The 24,403-nt window shown below is 35.9% G+C and overlaps 1 protein-coding gene across 1 annotated transcript in view; it reads right to left on the bottom strand.

Annotated features, from left to right (window-relative positions):
- Positions 1-23,900, bottom strand: part of LOC149775573 (twinkle mtDNA helicase-like) — a 78,974-nt gene extending 55,074 nt beyond the window's left edge. Inside the window, exons 1-4 of the mRNA XM_089943695.1 lie at positions 23,621-23,900; positions 11,494-11,926; positions 7,241-7,328; positions 5,240-5,387 (exon numbers count right to left, since the gene is read on the bottom strand). Coding sequence (XP_089799821.1) covers positions 5,240-5,387; positions 7,241-7,328; positions 11,494-11,776 — 519 coding nt within the window. The 5' untranslated portion in view covers positions 11,777-11,926; positions 23,621-23,900. The remainder of the gene's footprint in view (positions 1-5,239; positions 5,388-7,240; positions 7,329-11,493; positions 11,927-23,620) is intronic.
- Between the last annotated feature and the right edge of the window lie 503 nt (positions 23,901-24,403).

Genomic DNA, 24,403 nt, shown 5'->3' with positions numbered 1-24,403 from the left:
CAAAGACCACAAACAGAGATTTCCAAGACCTATTTTTGCTAACACTGTGTATACAGGTTATATGAGAAAACAACGAATGCCAAATACTACAATACTGTTTACTGATTAAAGTCAAATTATAATTAATTTCCTAAAATAGCATTATAATGATCTGGAAAATAGGTTAACATTTGTAACATACGTGTCAGATTTAATACAAAATAAATTGTTCTCTTAACAGACATCAGCACCGATTAAATGCATTATTATATTTGCTTTTTTTTCTGGTGCGACTTGTTCTGCAGATTTTTTATTTTGTTGGTACTTACATCCTAGAAACGAAACAAAATTAATTATCATTGCAAGAATTTTAATGAATCTAAATGAAAACAAATAACTTCATGATGTATGAAAGTAATTTTTAATTCAGTTTTACATACTAGCAAGAAACGCTATTTAGACACAAATTACCATTTAAAAAATGGCTTATGAAAAAGTGAAATAAAATATAGGGGTACAAACAAACGGGGATGTATAGTCAGATGATAGATACACAAAATCAATTTCGGCAATGTGATTTTTTTAAAAATTTTTTTTTATACCACTGGGGAAAAAGGTCGACGGTTGGCAATGATAAACGGGGACATTCCGTCAACTGAAACACATTTTTCATTTTTTTTTTTTATTTGCCTAATCAAATGACTTGACTTCCTACAGTTAAAGCTTCACAGCGCACGTTAACGCCATTTTTTTTTAATACTCGCAATTAAAGAACAACAACTCTTGCTTAACTCTACTATAGTGTACACATGCGCACTTTAAAACTGTTTATCTGTGAATTGAATTTATTACAATGGATGTTTCTATATTAAACCAAGGAACATTATTATGTAGAAAAAAATTTTCGAAAATGATTTTTGTCCCTCAAACGTGTTAAATAAACCGACGGTATAAGTAAATTTAAACAGGCCCTCTTTTGCCATATCTCCCAAATCATCAAACTAAACAATATCTTATTTTATACCCAAAAAGTAATGAGTTACCATTATTTTTCCCAAAACTACCAATAGCTTATACTTCTGCATCTTTGTTCCACTAAATGAACAGTATGTAGTTACTAATTTGCAACTTACCTTTGGCATGACTTCTAAGGGCTCCTTCTCCCATTGAAGCCAAGTTGATCGTCTTTTTACACAATGTACAAAATGCCTTTCGTTTACATAATTTATCCTTTTGCAGCCATTCCTTGTATTTCTCTTGTTCAAGCCAGATATCATTGAAAGAGCAAAGACCTGGCATTTTTAAACACTGAAGATGTAAATCGACTGAACAAATTTTGAATGCTCGAGCGTAATACTTTCGTGCACTTTCAACGTAGAGTGAATTAGTGTAATGAACATTTTGATTGACCAAAGCTGATGGACTCGTCCAATCAAATTGAACAATTCGTCAAAAGAAAGAAGCCAGGAAAACCAGCTACATCCGAAGCTAACGATCTTAGGCAATTTTATTTCTGACTTCCTTTGATGAAGTATGTAGCCGTCTTGCTTTGATGAAGAGTGCATGTGTTATTGAAGTCGCCGCCGAGGCCAACTTTGGATGGCCAAACAAAAGCCTCTTTTGTTATTGCGGCAGCAATGAAACTGAACGGGTCATCAAAAGAACATAACCACGATAACTAGATTACATCCGAATCTAACAACCTCGGATAATTTTATTTATGATTCTGGAAAGAAATTACAAATTTTTAGGTTTATTTCAATTTTCAAAGACTTTTAAAGACCTCAGGGTAATATGCTCGATTTTCCCAAACTTTCAAGGCCTTGAAAATGCTACCTAATTTTTCCCAAACTCTCAAAGACCTTCAAAGACCGTACCAACCCTGTTTAATGTCATTTAATTTTTGCACATAGCATGTACATCATTTGGTCATACATCTGCATATGATACAAAAGTTTTTCTTTTTATTCTTTTGTTGCTCAGTGATTATGCCAACTTGAGATTTACACACACTTAATTATGCTGTATGAGGATTCTCTGATGTTCCTTATGAGCATTATCTGTTAATTGTTTCTGAATTTAATATGATCCTCCTCCTCGATGTACAATTATTCTGTGCTGTGAACTCCTCTCACTGCCTGCTGTCTGAAACGCATATGCATAACTAGCTTGAACAAGTTACAGTTTTTTATTGTTGTGCAATTTTCAACATCTCACATGTATGGCCCCATGGGTATTCTCTCTTGGATATCTCTGTCCCCGAAAGAAAAGTTTTGAACCAGAGGTCTCGTTAGGATTTTTGAACTAAGAGTCCATGGCTCCCATTTTGGTAAAAATACGAGTCCCATCAGGAAAAGTTGCAGTCCCCTTTCAGAAAACTATGCCAATTATAGTAACTATTGGTTGCCATAGAGTTTAATTTCTTCATTCTTTATAACACTGACATAGCTCTTGCTTGTCCATCAGAGTGAGTCTGAATTTTTTCGATCCAATGAAAGTCTTATTCAAAGCAGTAAGCTAGGCATCACACACTTCTTACACTTGGCTAATGTCCCTTTCAAATTATCAGTTCTAGCAACTTTAGCCCTCTCCTGAATCTCTCAATCTTCGTCAGTTTGCCGTTGAGCCCCAAAATGCTCATTCAAGTCTATGTCTCAAAATGTCATGATTCCGAGGTCACGTGCACTGCTTTTTCCGTTACACTCGGTAATGAACACAAGAATGCAAGCTAAAGTTGTTTATTTGATGTACTGCTATAAATGACCACATGTACATCTCTGGGTATTTCTGCCTCTAAATTCAAGCACTGTAAATATCAGTAGATTTTCCCACCCAGTCAAAGCCTTTGATCTCGCCGCTTAGCTATTGCAGCATGTTCTTTTGATGTACTCTTATAATGGTGACGACTGGGGGGGGGGGGGGGGGGGCTTTCAACCACTACATTCTGTCATTGTAAATATCATCACAGCTAACTGATCAACACATTTCCCCACTATGCAGGTGACTGAAGCAGGACTGGCAAGTATTTGAATTTTACCGCCCGCCTAAATAAAAACAAATTGGCGTCCAAATACGCGTGATTATAAGCATTTCCAAGACCTCTGTCAGATTTCACTAACATGAACCCTGCCAAAGATTCACTTCCTTGAATCAGTGTTTTGCTGCCTCTTATGCCAGATTTTTCTCTTCCATAATGCTGTATTAGGGTTTTAAGTCCAACATTCCCATAGTCAGCTTGTTTAGACACGGGTATATTTAATAAATATAACCGGCATATTGTCCATCCAACACGTACATCGGACTCGCACTCAACATCAATTTTGGACTCAAAATCACACACTGGTATTTTCAGTGACATTTTTCCAATGTCAAACAGACTGATATACATGAAATTCATTGTCTTCATAGCTATCACCAGCCAGTATTTGCCGACTGAAAAAACGTCGTCTGAAGACAAACCGTGTTGTGATTGAACCATTTTGGTTTCCTGTGTGGCCCTTATTGGAAACACACATTTGTAAAACTTCCACAATGAAAGTAAGGCTAAAACTCCACAAAATGCCTGTTCCAGGGCCAATGAACGAATCAAATTCCATTTAACAGCCATTCATGTCGAACCGATGTATCCATATACCTGGATGTCGCATCAAGCGTTGTGAGACAGCTGCGGCAGCGCGAATTACATTGCGAAATGCACTTTTAAAGTTAAAGTTAAAAGTTTAATAAAAATTGCATACTGCGCAAAGAACATCTTTTATATCCACGGCGTTGATGTAATTTGCTGAACGCGTATCACTGCTTTTAAAGTACACGAATTTGTACAAAGTACATGCACTCGCGTGTACTGGCATCATTTTCTGACCCAATGTTTTATTCACGTTAGACCGCTAGGAGGGGGGTAGATGCGATTTTAAATATATATTCGATTTTTTTCTTTCTTCTTTCTGACAGACCCACCAGCGATTTCTCATTTTGTTAGCACAACCCACAACAGAAGTGATTTTCCTAACCAACCTTCCACTGTCAGAATTAAAATAGTTCGAAACACAACCTTCTACAGAAATTCTTCTGAAGTGCCGTCCCCGGGGGGGATATATGTTTTACTGGAACAGCCCTTACATGGTTCCACATGGATTTACAAGTTGTCATACATCAGATGCTGTTTTGATCACTGAAAGGCCCCATCAACTAACTATAACTCAAAAGAGTCACAAGAAATACCACTGTCTAGAAACAACTGATATGTGCACTGACATGTTGTGGACAATCTGTCTGCAATAAGTGCAATGTTGAAGAAAAAGATGAGATCAGATGCCAAATTACCAACATACCAATACATGTTTAGGGACCGATTTACCAGACGATCATACATCACCATTAGTCTTTCACTTAAATATGAAAAGATGAGTAGCAAGTAACAAAATTTTCAAGATGCTGAACTGGATACAATATTGGCACCATTTGCAATTCAGACCTCATAAAAACAGGATTAGGAGTGAAACTAATTTTAAAATTTTTATTTAGGTTCAAGCCAGCTTAATTGGAAACAAGTTTTATATCTGCTAGTAATTTTCAAAGGTGTAAAACACTTCTGGCAAAAGAATCTTAATCTGAGCAAAGGTTCAAACCAAGCAAACATTGAAACAAACGCAGTGCTAATGTTTTTTAAGATTCAATGATAAGCCATTATGGGTCTATCAAGTGAATGATAGAATAAAATAACTGTCTTTAAATTATATAATTTGTAAGCTTTCTTGACCACCAAGCTAGCCTAAAGAAAAACCATGTGCAACAAAGCATTTTTTGTGGGGTTGTGGTTCAGCCTTTCATAAATTTTTTATAACTTTTGTCTTTGTTATTTTCTATTTAGGAGTCCATCAGTTCTTTAAGGCTTTTTCTTAGGGTCCTAAGGCCAAAATAAAACTTTAGGTTTTTTGATGTTTTTGAGGATGGCTTCTAACCATGTAAGAAATCCTTCAGTGAAAACCTCATGCAGATCTATCTGTTCACAATAAGTGATGAAGATCTGCTAGATGGCTGTCTTGGTGGCTGTACTGGAAGCCAGATCAGCACCATTTGTAGGACCAGCTATACCATAGGATGTGTGTGTGTGTAACGTTTCATGACAATCCTCCCTCTAGTATCATCAACAGAAGTATCACCTAACTTGCACCAACAGACTAATAATGGATGATGGACAACATGCCATCACATAAGCACTTTTGGTCTATGACCAGCAAAACTACATCTGCAAAGCTACCTGAAAGGCAAATTTTTCCTGAATCGCTGCAAATTCTTCTTGGGGTAAATCTTTCACCGGTACAGCGCTCTTAAGAATGTCTCTCACTGACTCCAGTTCAACCTTTATCACATATTCAACCGTACTTGCATCCTTGAAGCAGTTTTTTCTGAAACAAAGGGTCAGGGTGAATGATATCGAAAGGGCAGAGCATCCTAAATGTAGTCCAGGTAAAATAACTAAAGGAAGACTTATTACCAAGTAGTACCCAAATCTTGCACAGATTAAACATAGGGAAGCAGAGGATGCTTATACAATTTGATTTCCAAGACAGGCAAGCAAAAGTATCGGGACTGAATTGTAACACAGACAAGGGGGAGGGGGACACTCAATAAGTGAATGTTAATCGAAACCCAAAATCTAATTGTGTTGCCTTGCCTGGTCAGTGCACAGCGAAAACGTTCTTTATAAGCCATTGTCCCAGAGATGAATGACTTCTAACAGCTACTCACCCCTGTCTTCACTGTTCTCAACACAGCACATTTCACTGCTTACACTCTAACTACAAGCCCATGGGTACCCGATGCAAGATTGATACAAAAATGGATAAAACTCTTAAAATTATTATGTTATAATAATTGGCACATCAGGTAAATAACTAATGATTGTAACTGCTGTTGCCCACAAATTCTTCTATTTCTTAATGTAATTCAGTGATCAGTAATCTGTGTAATTTGAATGTAGGCAAATTTTCATTCTCAATGAGCTATCATTCATTTTAATGAGTAAGACATAGAAGTTAAAAAATAGAATGTCAAAACTTTATTATTTTCTTCTGGCCAGACAGCACTATGCTTGCCCCATATTGTCAGAATTTTTCAATTCTGTGCAGTTTAACTATTCAAAAGCAAAGATTTACTTTTCACTAGAAAAAATGAAGTTACATGCTGCTGAAAGAATTCAAACCATCCACATTTCCACCACCTTTCACATTTAGTAATTCATTTTATTCAAACTCTATTCTCAACAGCTACTCAAGGGTACCATAAAAGATAAAATTGCTGATGGACTAAAACAAATTTAGCCAATCAGATATAAGATCACCTTTATGTGCCAAGGTCTAATTCCTACAAAAGCTCATCCCATATCATAATATTAGCCTATTTACCAAGTCTGGCAAAACCTGTTTTAAAAATGCCATCTTTCATGTGATAAAACACTCAACCAATCAAATACAAGATTATCTTATTAGTATAAATATATCTTGCTCATAATGAAATTCATTGGACATCTTGGTGATACATAACCCAATCAAAATCAAATTACGATATAAGGTCTCTAGAATGGCAACAAGCTCAACCAGTCAGATGCATATTCACCTCATTAATATGCAGGGATCTGACTTGTTATGAATCTTACCCGAGTTCTTTATGATAAAGGATTATATTTCAAGTTCAATTAATATCAATGGGGCCCAGAATGGCCGAAAGCGCTCTCCATTACGGATCACTGCCATCTCACCTCTGTTTGCATGGGTTCGAGTCTAAGATTCGGCCAATGTGGGTATGTGAGAAAGCTTGCCAGGAGCTTCTCATGGGTTGGTGGTTCTTCCCGGGTTCTTCCTCCACCATTAATACTGGCCGCCATGCATGGCCTATCGTGTGCTGAAAAATGATGTTAAACCCCACAACAACAATTAATATCAGACCAAAAATATTGTCTCTGAATCGTTACAAGCTCAGCCAAGCAGATGCAAGATCATCTCATTAATATGCATGGATCTTTATTATTATTATTTACCTCATCTGCAATCTTCATAATATTATCTCATATTCCAAGTTTTAATAAAATCAGATCAGATATATGGCTTCCAGAGTGGTAACAATCAGCTATTGATGGACAGGTAACAGATAGACAATGGACTATGGTCACTGAATACAGAGCCATATAACAAGTTCAGTTGGCCTCATGGCCCAGTTTTGGTATAAACAGTTAAAACTAAACAAATAATTTGTATTTTACCTCTGCTTCTGATGTGAAAGTGTTCTGAGATTCTCCTCCAGTTCTGGCCATTCTCCTCTTACTCCACAGGAATTACACAAAAAGTGACCTAGTATGGAAAGAATTTCAATTGATATAACAAGAGTACCATCAACAGTACATAATATACATGTTCTATGTTTAATATAGGCACACACTAAACATTTAACAGGGTTTGACACTAATTTGTTTAAGTAGTAACCCCAATGGACTTCCTGTTTTAGAAAACTGGTGGTACTTCTTAGCGACAGAAGGTCCTGCTCGCTTATGGTTATAGTTACTGAAGAAAATGTGTAATGTACATGCATACAATAAAATAAAGCACACATACATGGCTGTTATTTTATTACAATTTAAATTAAATTCATCAACAGTTTATATGATTTGTTTTGTAATGCTGACAAATCTTGCGTGTGGTATTTATTATCATTGTCATAATCATCACTGTCATCAGCAGCATCAACATCATCAATGCATCATCCATTCCCACTGCAATAATCTTTTTCATCCATTCATTCGTATATCTCTCTGACGTAAAGCCCACCATAGCAAAACTGATGGTTTCACTGTATACCTTGGATACATTTTTTATACCAATAAACTGAGTTGGTGAAGTGTTTACAATGTCATAAATGGAATGGATCCAAATTTAAATTTCTGGCTTAATATTATAAATTTCTGGTTTAATTGTTTTAATTCAATAGTATAAAATGAAAGTTATTAACATCTACCCTGAATCTGAAAGTATGTATACAATTTCTGCCTCTTTGTTAGGCATATTAATGGAGACATCATCAATAACTGACAAAAACTGACAGGAGGAAATGATATAGTCCTGTTCTGACTCTTTGACCATGACAAATTTCTGACAATACTGCCTACTTCCAAACCTTGTCCAACCCATATAATTTCACATAGTTAGTATATGGGTTTTGCAACAAAATGAGCATTTCTAAACACGACATGTAGTTTTTCAAAGGCTGCCGTATTCAGCAATCTAACAGATTTCTCACCTTCAGAAGAACCAGCTACTGCATTCACAGCTTTCTCTCTTAAGCTATTCCTTTGGGTCTCTCTGATGAGTCATGGGTTATGACTGTACCAATTAAAAGTTTTTGCAGCCAACTATAAATGTTCCCGATCGTATCATATGCAGAACAAACTAAACATGTTATCTCATCCTTCTCCATGTTATAAGTTAGCCATGGAAATTACTGCTAAGAGGTATCCTGCAATTTTCATTCTCTTTTGGTTTTATCGTACACATGTATTTTGAATTTCTTGTCTTTTGGGGGTTGGGGGGTGAGGAAGGGGATGGTGGAGAGATATATCAAGAAATCTCCATATTTTTCAAAGGAAATCACCTAAATGCTTGATGCTCTTGTATGATTAACAAAGAAGGCACCCAAATGACAATTTATGGCAAGAGCTCAAATGCCAATAATTTAGTTTAGTGGTGTAAGCATGATCTTTGCTTTGTTTTAGCTTTGTTTCATTTGTTTATTTTCGCCGTGTTTGACATGTTTAAAATTAAAATAAAGATTTATACAATCCTATAACATAGGATAGATATAATTTTTTAAGATCCATAATTTAAAATAGCAGGCCCAATGGACTACCCAGCATTAGGAAAGTGGTGGCCTTCTGAAGATCAGGTGGCCATGTGCCAGTGGACATGCGTTAGTGTCGAACGTGGTTCAATATGCTGAAACCATTATTTCTTAGTATACTTCCCATGACAACGCTAATGACCTTTTCCCCACAAAATTTATAGGTTTTTATATTAGAGAAGTACAAGCCAACCAAAAAGTTTGCTCACAGAACTGTTCTGCAATATCCATTTATCTTAGCCACTGACCTTGACCCTTCAATCCACAATGAATAGGCCCATTCCATACCTTAAGTGCAAGATACAAAGTTGTCAAGTTTTCTTCTTTCACTTAAAGGCACTGGCCTTGGACCTGACCCAAAATAGATGGGCTTCTTATTTACACCATGGGCGAACTATCCACATGGTTTCATCCATGTATGTTTTGTAAAACAAAAGTTATTGTGCAATAAGCATGTGTATCTTAATACATAATGACCTTGATCAATGGCCCTAATTGGATTGACTTCATTATCCTATTTCCAAGACATCCACAAAGTTTGGTTAATGTATGCAATGTAAAAATAATGTTACTGTGCAGAAACCATTTTTCTTCTTTCAATCACAGAGACCTTAACATTTGACCTTTTAATCCCAAGATTGATAGGGCTCTCTTTAACCCAAGTGCAATCTGTCTGTAAAGTTTGATAACTGCATATGATGAAGAACTCAAGCTATTGAATGTACAACAACCATTATCCTTTTTTTTAAAAGTCACATTGTCCTTGCCATTTCACCTTTTGAACCCAGAATGGACAGGTTTCCCTCTTACTTCAAATGAAGCAAACCACAAATTTTGTCAGGGTATATGAAGCAGAACTAATGTTTTTGTGCAGATAGCATTTGTCTTTTTGAAATCACATAGTTCTACAACATAAGATAATGACCCTAATATTAATGTATGGAAATGGCAACACCTTAATGCCAGTACAAACAGTGCTGTGCAACATGCTTCAAGGTCATTCAACATCATAATTACCTCTTATCTACTTGGCAGCACACATTGCACTGCTGTACTGCTCAGAGTGATATCCCATTAGTTGGGCTATACTTACTCTGGTCTTTTATGTGATGTAATAAAAACCTGGCTATATTTTGAACATTCGTTTACATACATTTCAGTTGGCTTTAACACACTGGTAGCCAAGGAATGCCAAACAAAACAAAATCTGTCTACAGTACTGTATGTAATTAGACTGATTATATGCAAGAGATTTCAAACAATGTAAAAATTATGAAGTAATGAAGTCACAGTGTTCCACACTTAACACAGAAGATTCTCCTAGTTCTCATAATTTTCTTGTGCTCTACTGGAAAGTGACCTAAACATTCCTGTATTCATGCAAGAGATTCTCAAAGACAGTAAAATATATATTTCCTGAAGTTTAATTTATGACATGCGGATCATGAAATCCTTTTTTTAAATTAAAATGTGTATTGACGCCAGAAAAGAGACATGTACCGTAATGCATATATGAACCAAGATTCCTGAATTGAAAGCTGTGTATGACATCATAGATATAAATACCATACATTGTCAACACGGCATAATAATTATCTTCAACACTTATCTAAAAATAAACATCAGGTTTTCCCCATGCCCTGTACATGTTGTATTTACAAAATTCCTCAACCCGAGTGCTCACTTAAATTTAGTTATTGTTTTTCAATAATGAACAAATCAATTTATGAACAAGAAATTAGAAAATGTCAGATTAATAAGTTGATAAATGTTGTTAAACATTGAATTATTTTGCATTAAGTGTAACAAATATTAAGTAGACTATAACACATTACTGGAGTTAGAGTGTACGCTTTCATGATGTGGAAAGCTGAACAAAATTATTTCAGGTTGCATCTATTATAAAGCAGCATGTCAAATTTAATTTGAATTGTCTAAGCAAAGTTGGGATGCCAAAAGTCAAGAAAACTGCAATCAATGTCGGAACTGTAAAGAGCAGGTGAAATGTTGGAAATTTAATTTATATTGCATGCCACAATGGATCTAAAATCCACAGTAATATATAATGCTAAGGATACCAAAATTGGAAGTACAAACAACTGGGAGTCCAAAATCCTGTAAATGATCTCATGGAATCTTAGAAAGACGTACCAACACAAAGCAGCATGTAAATTTTGGTTCAAGTTCAACAATTCCCAGTTATGCTTTAGAAAACAAGTTAGGTAGTGAAGCAACCAGGGGCCACAACTCATGCTGACAACTCGAAATTAAATTTAGGTCTAATCAGTATCAAGCTGTGATAAAATTAAAAATTAAAATTAAAATCCAAAAATTTCTATTAAGGTTGAACTCCTTGGAACCAAAGTTAGGATGCTTGGTAATCAGGAGCCAAAAATCTTCCAAATAATGACCAAGAAGACTCAAAACCAAACTTGTTCAGATCTCATCACCAGCAAGATGCAAACCAATTTGGGCGAAATCCCACAGGTTTAAGTAAAATTATCAGGCATAAACAAAATCATTGATGGATGGAACAACTGACTGATGAATGTGATTATTATATGGCTCCACCTTTTGGTTGAGCTCGACCCTAAAAATCAATAATCATTAAATAAAACTACCAACCTGTTGTCTTATTAATGTATAACATCTCGGAATCCATAATCTTCGTCTTGGATTTTCCCAATTTGGGACAGATCGTCTTCAAACATGTGAAACCACTTTCAAATTTCATGTAATGGGAGGTCAACACTTGCTGAATGTATGACTCACTGACAGTGGGTTTACCCCCTTTCAGATCAGCCAGGTGCCTGACACAGGAGCATCTTGGTGTCTGACTTAGCTGTCTAATGAGAAATGTATTTCCAAAGAAAATGTTGGGTAGTGTGAGTGTCAGTCTTTTGGCCATTATGAAGATTACAGTGATATCATTGACAATAAACAGTCTTTTATGGAAGATTTATAATTTTAAATCACAACTCTTCTGCAAACTCATCTCTTTTGAATTTCAAGTCCAGCTCAAGTTACATTTCAGTCCTCCAACTGTACCTGAAGTTATCTGAAAAGAAAAAGAAAATTTAAAAAAATTACCTTGACAAACACTGCACCTAATTTAATGTGCAGATTATCTATTCTGTTAGCAAGTGGCTTAAATGACAGAGCTAAAATTATCTACATGAGGTTTTCATTCTCTTGTGAATCTCCTGAGCAATGTAATAAAGATTTTCCTTTAAAGACTCTAGATGAGGTCAATACTTAGTTTTATAGACCTGACTCGGCCAAAATGCCGAATATAAAATGAAGCCAGAAAAAAGGTGATTATAGGTCTTCACAAAAAAAAGTACACAAGATACTACCTATCAAGGTGGTATGGCTGACTCATGAGCATATCGACCAACAGTTCTCAATGACCTTGAAATTTATTCAAAGTACGTACTTTTGAGCTACATTTAATATGCAGAAACCCTCATTTTCTTATCCGACTTACCATGACCATGACCTCTGACCATTATAACCCTGAATCAATAGGTTTCTTTATTACCTTAAGTGCAAGCCATCAAGAAAATTTGGTTTTTGATTTTGGTTATGTGAGTTTTAATACCATTTTCAACACATGACAGGCTATACATGGCGACCAGTAGAATGACCTGAGAACCATCAACCCACTGGAAGCTATTGCCAAGCTTTCTCATATACTCTTATTTGTTAAGTCAAGACTCTAACTCACATAGACACAGATGAGATGTGTGAGTGATCGTTAAAGACATGTGCTTAAATGGGACTCGACCCACCAGTCTGGTCAAGGAACTTACCATACAACACAAGTCTTTCTGTACAAACAATTTTCTTTTTGAGTCATGACGACCTTGCTTTTGTACCTTTTTACCCCCAATTAAATAGGCCACTTCCATGCAAGCCCTCCACAAACTATGGTCAAGATAAAGGGTCTACAACTAAAGTTATCTTGCACAAACCATTCTTCTGCTTTAAATCAGTAACCATGACCTTTGACCCCCAAATCAACAGGCTTATTTCCCACCCAGATAAGTCATTCATTAAATGTTAGTGAAGGTACATAATCGAAAACAAATTATTGTGCAAAATCCGTTTCAGTACATTCAGTTCATAACCTTCACCTCTGACCTTTTGATTCCAAAATCAATAGGCTTCTTCCCATGGAAAATCTGATTCATTCAGCATAATATCCATGTAGCTTATCTAAAAGTATGAGGGATCTATTTAAAAAAATGTGTATTGATTGAATTGCTGTGTACAAAATGTGATTTCATTACCTGCAGGTGAAACTGGCTAATTAGGTGCTAATTCACAGAACACTGCCACAACCAGAAAGGAAATGACTAGGTTGAGTTAATGCTCCTGTTGTAGCCCAGCCTTGTGCCTAAATAGACGATGTGCCCCAGAATGTACTTTGTGGAGTATGTACTTCAGAATACATTTTTAGAGTACAAGTATTTCATTTATCTGGACTCTGGACTGCTCTAGTGGCCTAGTGGTTAGAGTTTCCTCCTCGGATGCAGGAGGTCATGGGTTCAAACCTTGCTAAAGTCATATCAAAGACTTTAAAAATGGTACTAACAGCTGCCTTTCAAGGCACTCAGCATTCAGAGGTTAGTGTTAGGACTGGCTGGCCTGGTGTCAGGATAATGTGACTGGGTGGGACATGATGCTATATGTCCGTGGCATGATGCCCCAGTGCTAGACATCAATATAAACTGCCACAATGCAAACATCATAGCAATAGGACTAAAAAGTTATTAAAGCTTGTTAAAATTCCAAATCACATACACACACATACACATCTGGACTCTGGAGTATAAGCTAACTGAGTACAGTATCCTCAACCCCATGACTGGTAACATGAGAGAGCACTTGTATTATGAGATCATTATTTTATGGGCAGAAAGTGTGTCTTTCAAAACAGGTTCTATTGCATATTTATTTGTGACAGACCATCCACCTTTTATGGATGATTAACAAATAAAGTATTAAACAAGGGTTGTGCAGAACACAGTGTTTTGCCCTTAATGAAGTGCCTTTCTTGTCATGTAGGTAAGACTGGAAAACCTTAACATATCAAGGAAACGAACTTCAGACATACAGTAATATTAAAACAAGTTCCAATTTTATAAAGCAACTGATGTAAAAGATACAATTTTCTAAATATGAAGTGGCATGTTTGTGCTAAAAAGCACCAAATAGTTTGATGCATGGGGCACCTCTATCTTCAGATGGGGCCCCTCTTGGATTCCAAGCCCATCAGGCTTGTCAAAACAACCTAATTTGTCTTTAAAAAACTTTGGTCATGCTGAAGAAATGCAGAAATTTATTTTCAAGATGTTGACATACCTGCCATAAGATGGCAAGTTATGCTAAAAATCCAATTATTTAACTCCCAAACCCCATGACACAGATGCATAACTAAAAAATACTTTGTATTTTTCAAAAATTGAAGAACAAATAATTACCACTTCAACATATGTCTTTTGCATACAGCATCCATAAACGGTAAACAGTCATGATAAGAGCTGATATAAAATGACCCTTCGGGCAGTCTAAACAGCGGCAATTAAAAGGCAAAGTGATCAGGTATAAACAAACATTTCAGATATGATTTAAATGGCTGACAATAGCTACTGATGTGTTTGAAGACTGCAGTGAGTGCGCCCATTGCACCAATTTGCATAGGAAAAGATCACGAAGTGGAACAACCCAATACTGGTAAATCAAAGAGATGCCTAAAAGTTTTTACACACCAACACTTCAAGTCTGATTTTGCTCCATATATAAAACGCAAAGCATGATTATTTCAGTTGTCGTACTCATACTAGTGGTCAAGTGTATTCATTTTTGAAGGAGATTTAGGAGGCAATTAGATTCAGGAAAGCAATCAAAGCCCAGACAAACTAAGTTTCAAAGCTCCTGGTTGAAATTTTTTTACTTTGTGAAGTAACCTGGGGTGGGTGGGGGCATTCAATTCCTTATACAAACTGCAAACAAGATATCATCATGTGTCATTCCTGCTATGTATGGTGTCTATCAAAATAGGAACACCACCTACAATGCATTTGACACGCTGAAGTGAACATGCAAGGTTAGTTTTCTTTATTATGATTTGTTACCTTAATCTTGTTAAAATAGTAACCATTAACTGACAAGTGCTTTTCAAGATGATTTTAACCGTGAAATAGAGTGAAAGAAAAATAATGATAAGCACAGGCTCACATTTGCACAGATTTGTATTGATGAAGTACGACCACCCGTGTACTGGACAGAGGCATTTATTACTGCTGTATTATTTGTAAAGCTCCCATTAAACTAAAATATTATGCCCCCTTACCCCAATGAAATGGCCAGTCCCAAATGAGATGCATATTCATTGTTCTATAAAGACAAGCATATCTCGCAATAAGGTTGCATTGGATACAGGTTTGACGATGCTAACATTGTGGTCATCCAGAACAAGTCAGTTCTGATGGGGAATTGCTCAAAGAAGTTTTGAACACCATTGTCATCCAGTCTCAAGGGAGTGTAGTGATGGATATTAATGACACTTGCCTTACCTTCAAACCACCTATTGAATTTTAAGTTTATCAGTATCAATTGCAACGATGAGCAACAAATAATATTAAAACGGGAAATTTTGGACATATGGAAATTGGATTCAGGTTGCATGATTTTTCAAGTTACCAGCCCTGGGCTTGTATGTAAAGAATATTTTCTTTTAGTACTGTTATTCCTGCAATCTTTAAAAAATATAATTCCATGACTTTTCCAAAACCTTTTTACCAATTTCAAGAGTACCTATTGCATAAATGTACAACCTCTAATACTTACCTAACACGTAAATTTAACACAAAAATATATTTTACTGCTGGCTTTGGGCACACTGCATCCTATCGGATATGTCCTTCTCTTTTGAGTGCCACGAGTACAAGATTTTGGAACGGTGGTAAGATCCCTAGATGTGGTCAGACTGAAGTTTATGAGGAACCTTCTCTAACAAATCCATTATCTAAGTTAGGTAGGCTGGTAAAACTTCTGCATCAGCAAATGAAAATGTGACTGGATAATACAAAATAACTAAATTCCATGACTTTTCCAAAACTTTGAATGACTTATTAAAATTTCACAACTTTTCAAGGCCCTTGAAATGCTTTTCTGTAATTTACAAACCTTTCCAGGATTTCAATGACTGCAGGAACCCTGGTATACACTTTGATGTAGGTAAAATGAAGTAGTATGTACCGTAATGACTGTAAATCTTGGTATACAAAAAAATCATTTTTTTGCATGTATCCCTAGACTTATGTGCATTTAAAAATTATAGCATTTTCTGTGTCCCAACACATAGACATTTTTAAAAAAAGCCTAGCCAAAATCTGTAAGATCGCCATACTGCATGCAGCAGTAACTAGCTCTTGTTCACTTACTAAATCAAGAAAGTTATAATCTACATTGATTTTATTTGTGCTATTATTTTGCTTGTTCATAATTTCCAATTTTTCCAACATGAAATAGAAGTAAATAAAAACTTCAATAATTCACGGGGTGCTTAGAATTTACCAGGCAACTATAATATAGTGTACAGACCAGTACTTACACAGTGCAAATTATATCCTTGTTTATTCCCAAAAATACTAGATGCTGATTTTTGCTTTATTCATCATTTTTACCACATCTCATTCTTCCAAATCACATTTAAAATAGACATCAATTGACCCACGTGCTCAAGAGTTACCATGTTTCAGAGATATAAGGGATCCAACAATGTGATGAGAATCATATGAAATGACACACATCTTTAATTATACAAGTTGCATAAACCAGTATACTGTTGCTGTTGTAGGGTTTAACGCCATTTTTCAGCACAAGATAGGCTATACATGGGGGCCAGTATAAATGGTGGAAGAAGAACCCTGGAAAACTCAGGGAAGAACCACCGACCCACGAGAAGCTACTGGCAGGCTTTCCCACGTACCCACGCCAGCCGAGCCTTGGACTCAAACCCACGCAGACAGAGGTGAGATGGCAGTGATCCGGAACGGTGAGCGCTTTAGACCACTCGGCCACTCGGGGCCCCATAAACCAGTATACAGTATAATCACTAAACTCATCAACACTAATACATTTAACGTTTGTATTTTGGCTTAAAGTAACGCAAATTTGTAACTTTCAAAACAGTATGCAACCTTTGATTTTGGACAGCTGGTTGTCTGGCATTTCCTTTTGTTAATAATTGGCAGATATGTCTTTCATTTTCTGTAGGAGACAAATAATTGTTTGATCCATGAAACTGGCATATGATGAAGGTGATTTTTGTCTGGCATCAATACCGATAACTGTTTATTCTACATGACTCCACATGAATTAACTGTTGGAAAATCCAAAGTGGGTTGAGCAGGATGAGATGGCCTGCATAACAGCAGTACTAAATCTGGCCCCCAAAATTATATTGGATTGACTAAACATTGATGTCAGAATCATTGTCAAGTCAATTAAGGCATGAACACTTGCTCAGCTGAGTAGCACGATTACAGTGGTTGAGTAAACTAGGGCATAACCGACTTTTGATCCGGAAATCGGATTCCACCGGATAGTATGAACTTCCGATTAATCGGAGTCAGACAAGGCAGGAACGACCGATTCGGATAATAAAAATAATAAAGTTGAATTTCTATAGCACCGTGTCTAACACTGCGTGTCATTCGATAGTGCGTTAATAAAGTTAAATAAGAAGTCAGAAAAGTCCAATATGGTCAACACAACGGGGTGAAACGATAATACTTGAGTTAGACCGAAAGATTTAAATTTATTAAAATATATAATACAGTCCTACCCGTTTATGTCAACATCCTCAATAATGAAGGCATAATATTGAATACATTGACACATGCTAATGAGGTATTAAAAGAAAATGATTCCGCAAGAGGCCAACTTTATAGGACCAAACAAAAGCCTGTTTTATTTTTATTTGACCGCGACATTAAAGCATGGCGGCAAGATCAACTAATTGTTGAATAAAGTACACGATGGAACTGGCTGCTTGCCGACATAAATGATTAAGGCGGGAAAATAAAAGCCTGGCGGAAAGATCAACTAATTGTTGAACAAGGAATGGGTCGGAACTGGCAAAAAAATAAAAAATTTCATGGATTCTTTGTGGCTTTGAACTTCGTTGCATTTTGATATAGTCCTGCCATATCCTTCCCCTTGTGACATCGGTGTGATATGCAAAACGTGTGTAACACGGTTTAAAAAGTTAATTTGAAAAACCTTTTAATTTAGCATTTCCGATTAATTGAATCGTATCCGGAATCGGAAAAATTTCATGCCCAAAATCCGGAATCGGAAATCAGTAGAAAAATGCTAATCGGTTATGCCCTAGAGTAAACGGGTACTTATTTATGGTCACTTGCATCAAAACTATTTCTGAGTGTTTATGGTATTACAATTATTTTCAAAGCATTACTTTTGAAATTTCTTTACTGTATTTTGGAGATACACAACTCTATTTAGACTACTGTAATACAGTGTGGGGTAATGCAAATGATAAAACATAGCAAAACTGGCACATCTTCAAAAAAGAGCATTTCGAATAATATCAATCCAGAAAGAAAGCAATGAAAATTTAGCTGCTAAGTTAAAAATATTACCTATTACAGACCGAATCCATTTGAGAAAAGCCAAATTCATGTACAGGATATCCAATAATAGTACTCCCGAATATTTACAATCACTATTCCAGTATAGGCTACCTGGTAATACTCCCCATCTGTGATCCATGTCTACCAAACAGTATAAATTTCCAAACAATAAGGAATTATTTTTAAAAAAGTGTCCAATACTCTGGAAATTTGTTCTGGAATAATATTCCAGTTGAAATTAGAAATGCCCACTTTATTTCATTCTTCGAAACCCAATATATCCAGTGGCTTCAGAGATGCAGCTAAAATAAATAAATTCCTTTTTATGAGGGCCTCAAGGTAGATTAATTCATAGCTAATTGTGTTACCTTCTTTAAATAAAGTCATTACTATTCTTATTATATTATTGTTGTTATTATTATTATTACTTCATTTATTGCAAATTGAAATCTTCATTGTACACAGTGACACCGTGATATAAACATGTGAGCGTTAACCAAACGCTATTGTTGATCATTCTTGTCATACTGGGAGCAGTTTTAACAATTTAGGTATTTACATTTTCAAGGCAAAATAAAACATAATTGATAGTGCATTGATACACTATTCTAATGCAATAATACTTAAACAAAGAATAAAAAACTGAAGACAAATGTGATAGCTTACTGTTGTAAATGCTTACAGCAACCAACTAATGCTCAACTCTTATCATCGATCAAATTATGCCCATCTGAATTGGGTAGAAATAAGGAAACAGATGAAAATTAAATATATTTATTGACTTTTCAAACAAATTATCTAAATTTATTACATGTAATAATTCAGGATGATAGTCCCTTAACAACCATGTTCACTTTTTAAAAAATGTTAGGATTCAGAAAATACACAGATTGTTTATTAGAAATTTAAACATCATAGAAAAATTACTTTTGAAAATAATGTAGGGTGTCCCAAGACTTTCAGTCATTACATTACACAAGCTGACATAGGTAACATGAAGTGGTATGTATACACTGTGACACAGGCAACATGAAATGTGATGTACAAACTCTGATGTAGGCAACATGAAGTGGTATATATGCACTTTGATATAGGTAAGATGAAGTGGTACGTACACACTCTGATGTAGGCAACATGAAATGGTATATATGCACTTTGATATAGGTAAGATGAAGTGGTACGTACACACTCTGATGTAGGCAACATGAAGTGGTATATATACACTTTGATATAGGTAAGATGAAGTGGTACGTACACACTCTGATGTAGGCAACATGAAGTGGTACGTACACACTCTGATGTAGGCAACATGAAGTGGTATATATACACTTTGATATAGGTAAGATGAAGTGGCACGTACACACTCTGATGTAGGCAACATGAAGTGGTATATATACACTTTGATATAGGTAAGATGAAGTGGTACGTACACACTCTGATGTAGGCAACATGAAGTGGTACGTACACACTCTGATGTAGGCAACATGAAGTGGTATATATACACTTTGATATAGGTAAGATGAAGTGGTATGTACACTCCAATGTAAAGATACGTTCAATATTAGTAAAAACATGCAAAATAGTAGGTTGCTGTTGTTGTGGGCTTAACACCATTTTCTCAGCGCACAATAGGCTATGCTTGGTGGCCAGTATAACTAGTGGAAGAAGCACCGGGGAAAGCCCAAGAAGAACCACCGAACCATGGGAAGGTATTGGCAAGCTTTCTCACATACAGACATTGGCCAAGCAGAGACTCGAATCCGCATGGTTAAAAAATGTAGGCATCTAGAGCGGGTCCCTCAAAAAATCCTACTGAACTGACGTAAAATGTGCCATGACTCTTTCCTGAAACATTACAGAGAGTTAAGACATCGTCAACATATCATATTGACTGCAATATTGAGGTGTGGCAACACAACCAGAGCACAATACCTACATCATACATGCCAACCCTTGGCGAGGAAAACGTGTAATCCAAGTGGACAAAAAGAGTAATCCAAGCAGAAAAAGAGCAATCCACATATAACATGATAAAAATTCAATGAGCATATGTACAAAATGATTTATTTATCACTCTGGAATTTTTAACATCAATTACTGCTTCAAGTTTTTGTATATAACACTTTGAGCTTTAAAAAGCAACCAACTCTCATATTACATTTCAAAACACTATATACCAGCTGAGATTATGAATGTTTTGCACTAAGTGCAGGGTTAGAGAGCCTGGATCTGAATTCAGTTTTATTTTTGTTAACAATATTGAACAATCTCTCAGTCATCATTAGAATGGTAAAGAACCAATATTCCTTTCATAACCTGACAAATAAGAGGAAATTTATATCTTACAGTTATTGCATCTTTTAGTTGGGAAATAAGATGAAAAAATCAACTCAGTTTGTATGAAGTACATTGTCAGGTAGAGTGGAGTACCAACTTGATACTTCAGGAGTTCTTCTAATTTATCAGCAGCTTTTCCTGCAACATGGTGCATAATATGACAGACAACCTGATATGTACAATGATGAAGACATTTTTCAAAATATAGAATGCAACTCCTTTATGAATTCCAGTCATCACTGACACAGTATCAGCTTAAAACCCCATACAATTATGCCAACTTAAGTTTATTCAAAGTATTATCAAGCAAATAAATAAAATGTTTTCTCCAGAGGAATCTACTGTTAATTCTGATAATGAAAGAAGAGCACTCTGACCTTGCTCTTTTCATTGTCAAAGTCTCTTACACAGACTGGGTACAACTTTTTGTCACAATCACTACTCCTGTCTGTTGCAATATTAAATGGACCAATTTTCATGGCTTCTGCAATTTTAAGTGAAGTATCTTCTGCTAAACACCTAATAATATTAGATGATTTTGTTCTTGCACATGCATATTTTCTGCAATTTTGGAATCAGGAAACATCTGTTTGAACAAAGGACCAATGTAGTATTCTACCACTAGAGGTTGTCTGTGTTTTATTAAGAACTCGGAAGATAACGCATCTGTATTTACAAAATTTGTGTCCACAATTTAGTTCTGCTGTATAAAAAGAAGTTACCTCAGTACTGGAGTTAGTAAACGAACTAATTCAAGGTTTCTTGTTTTACCACCATGATCAGTATTAAAATCCTTTCCGTGCAGCCATTCAAGGTGAATGAAAATCACTAGAATGGAACGCCGTATTGTGTAATTCATGTATTCATCTCTGAATCAGTTTTTCGTCTTTTCCTAATCCATCTGTGAAATTATTTGAAAAATATTTTTGCTCTAACATGCATCAACTAAAATAAATCTGGCTTGACTGCTAGCGCCAAATACCTAGACTGGTTCTGTTCTGAACTAGAACAAAGAATCTGCGAGCAAAGATCAAAAGTTAGAAAACCAGTCTGTTCTCTCCTAAGCCATACAGCTGCTATAAATAGAAACCGAGGTCAAAGTTCAAAGTAGAAACCAGTATGTTTCTTGAAGTAGGGCAACTGCTATAAATAGAACATAAAAAACATGCGGTCTTACATTGTAGGACTCGGTCGACCCTAGTCCTACATATAAGACATAGCACATGCTGATTTTATTTAGGTGCTATGTCTTACTATCCAAATAACGGCCTTGTATAGTGTGTTCCAATGTCGTTGACACTGGAATGAGTAGTCAAAGTTCAGGAATATCTCAAACATCTGGCACCATATATCGACACTCTTCCACTAATTTATGTGTAATTAATATACTTACTGTGCCGTCTTTATCCTGGCAGAATGAAAATATGACACTAGCAAATGGATGCTTTTTCATGTTCCACTGACATACATTTGAATTTGTTGCAATGCGACAGTAGTTGAGGTATGCCGAAGTATGTTTAAGTAGGTTCATGTGGCAGATATGTTTCTTGAACGAAACAAAACGTTGCTTTACAGTTCCAATAGGCATATTATATTTGTTTCGTTAAAGAATATTTCCACTTAACCCGATTTCGGTATTCCTGGCTTTCCATTCAACTGAAATGTAGGCCAACGAAACTTGAAAATGGGTCCATTTCTTTTGTGAGAATTTGAATTTATTAGAAAAAGTAAAGTCTGACTAAAACATTATTACCTTACTTTGTAGAAAAGCGCAGTTATTTTAGTTGCCAGTTGTGAGATATTCCTGAAAATTTTACTTTCCTTATGATCTTAGGCGACATCAAAAACACACTACACTGAGCTGTTATAGTCTGATAATACAAACCCTTTGTACCTCCCTACCAATTCAAATAATGGAAACCTTTAATGTAATAAAAAGTGCAAGGAACTTAGTAGAGTGGCCCAAACACCATCATCTTATGCGCGTTTCATGCTTAACAGAAGTTTTCAGTGCAAAAGATGGACATGCTCGGATCCATTTCCAGTTTCTGGACAAGTCCATTTTCAGCAAAGGGGTGTATCACGACTACAGATGTACATACATAAGTCATCTGCTTCTGATATTTACAATGTCGAATCTAGCAAAGGAAAATGACAACTACGCTTTTCATGTGGATTTAACAAGCCGTTTAATTTCTATGTTCATGTATGCAGAAGGATATAATTCCAAACTCTCAACGTTATATAATTTACTCAATTATTCAGCTTTTGCCAAACAGGATGAACTACGTCTGATGGAAATAAACTAGCCTATAGTGTACGCAATATGGCGTCGTGTTAGTATGTTAAGTCCGTTAAGCATGAAATGGTGCAGGGGATGCCAGCATTAGTGCCATTCTGGTCACAGTCAGGTTAGAAATTATAAATCAATGATTCAATTGACTTAGTTCTGTGCACATTTTATCACATTAAACGTTCTCGTATCTGAAATCGGTAGGGGGTACAAACAAACGGGGATGTAGAGTCAAATTATAGTTAGGCTGTAAGACCCTGACGCCCAAAACATAAATATCTGCGTCAGGTCTTACATGTGGGACTAGGTCGACCCCAACACATCAGGGTCCATCTTTTGTCTTACATTGTAGGACAAGTGAAAGGGTTTTTTTTTTATAAAAAAACCTTCCAATATAGAGGCTCTCTTTACACATTTACTATTCGTTACACTACTTGTAATATCGTAATATTATTACCCGCTTTAATGCGCCTGTAACGATGTTATAAGTTTTCGATGAGAACTGACAACTGTATGTGGGGAAAAAATATTTCAAGGGGTGACACATTCATTTGTCTTCACTGACATCTTCTGTAGTACATAAACATCTAATAACTACGGTTTCTGTAGTACATAAACATCTAATAAATACGGTTTCGTTCATGTTCTAATATATTCTGGAGACAATGCGACACCATCGTGCGTGCAATATACATGCTGCTTTCATCCCGCCAAACTTCATAAGTTCCGGTGCTCCAATCGCTTCTATTGAGGCAGTGTGGGATCGCGGACTACATGTGCAATTTTCTTACTTCCGAAATTGAAGAGTTAATGAAAACTATGCACCTCCACAGATGAACAATTTAAACCACGAATGAATTCTGACAAACATGAGGAATTGTACGTTTCGCAAAAACTCATGTTGACACGAATTTTCGCGAAGAATTTTATTTAGTTTAAGTGATAAAATCAAGGATAATGTTAGAATGACCTTCACAAATCCGAAAATGAACAAAATAATCATATCAAACGTTAGGAACTATTTTGTTACTCTTAAGATACATGTGTCCTCTGAGCTGGTATAGTCAAGTAAATCACCAGATAACAGATGATCTTATTGGTCATGGTGTAGGGTGGCATCGTGGTTATGGGCTTTACCCAATTTAACACAGTTATGTCAGTGACTGCGACAAGCTATTATTGCGAAATTACTATGAAAATGAGATCTCGTTGCCGCGAAGCATTCGCATCTTCGAGCTTA

This window comes from Sinohyriopsis cumingii, chromosome 19 (genome assembly GCF_028554795.1).
Source record: "Sinohyriopsis cumingii isolate HCF-2022 chromosome 19, ASM2855479v2, whole genome shotgun sequence".
Lineage (NCBI taxonomy): Eukaryota > Metazoa > Mollusca > Bivalvia > Unionida > Unionidae > Sinohyriopsis > Sinohyriopsis cumingii.
This window is presented reverse-complemented; position numbering and strand designations above follow the sequence as displayed.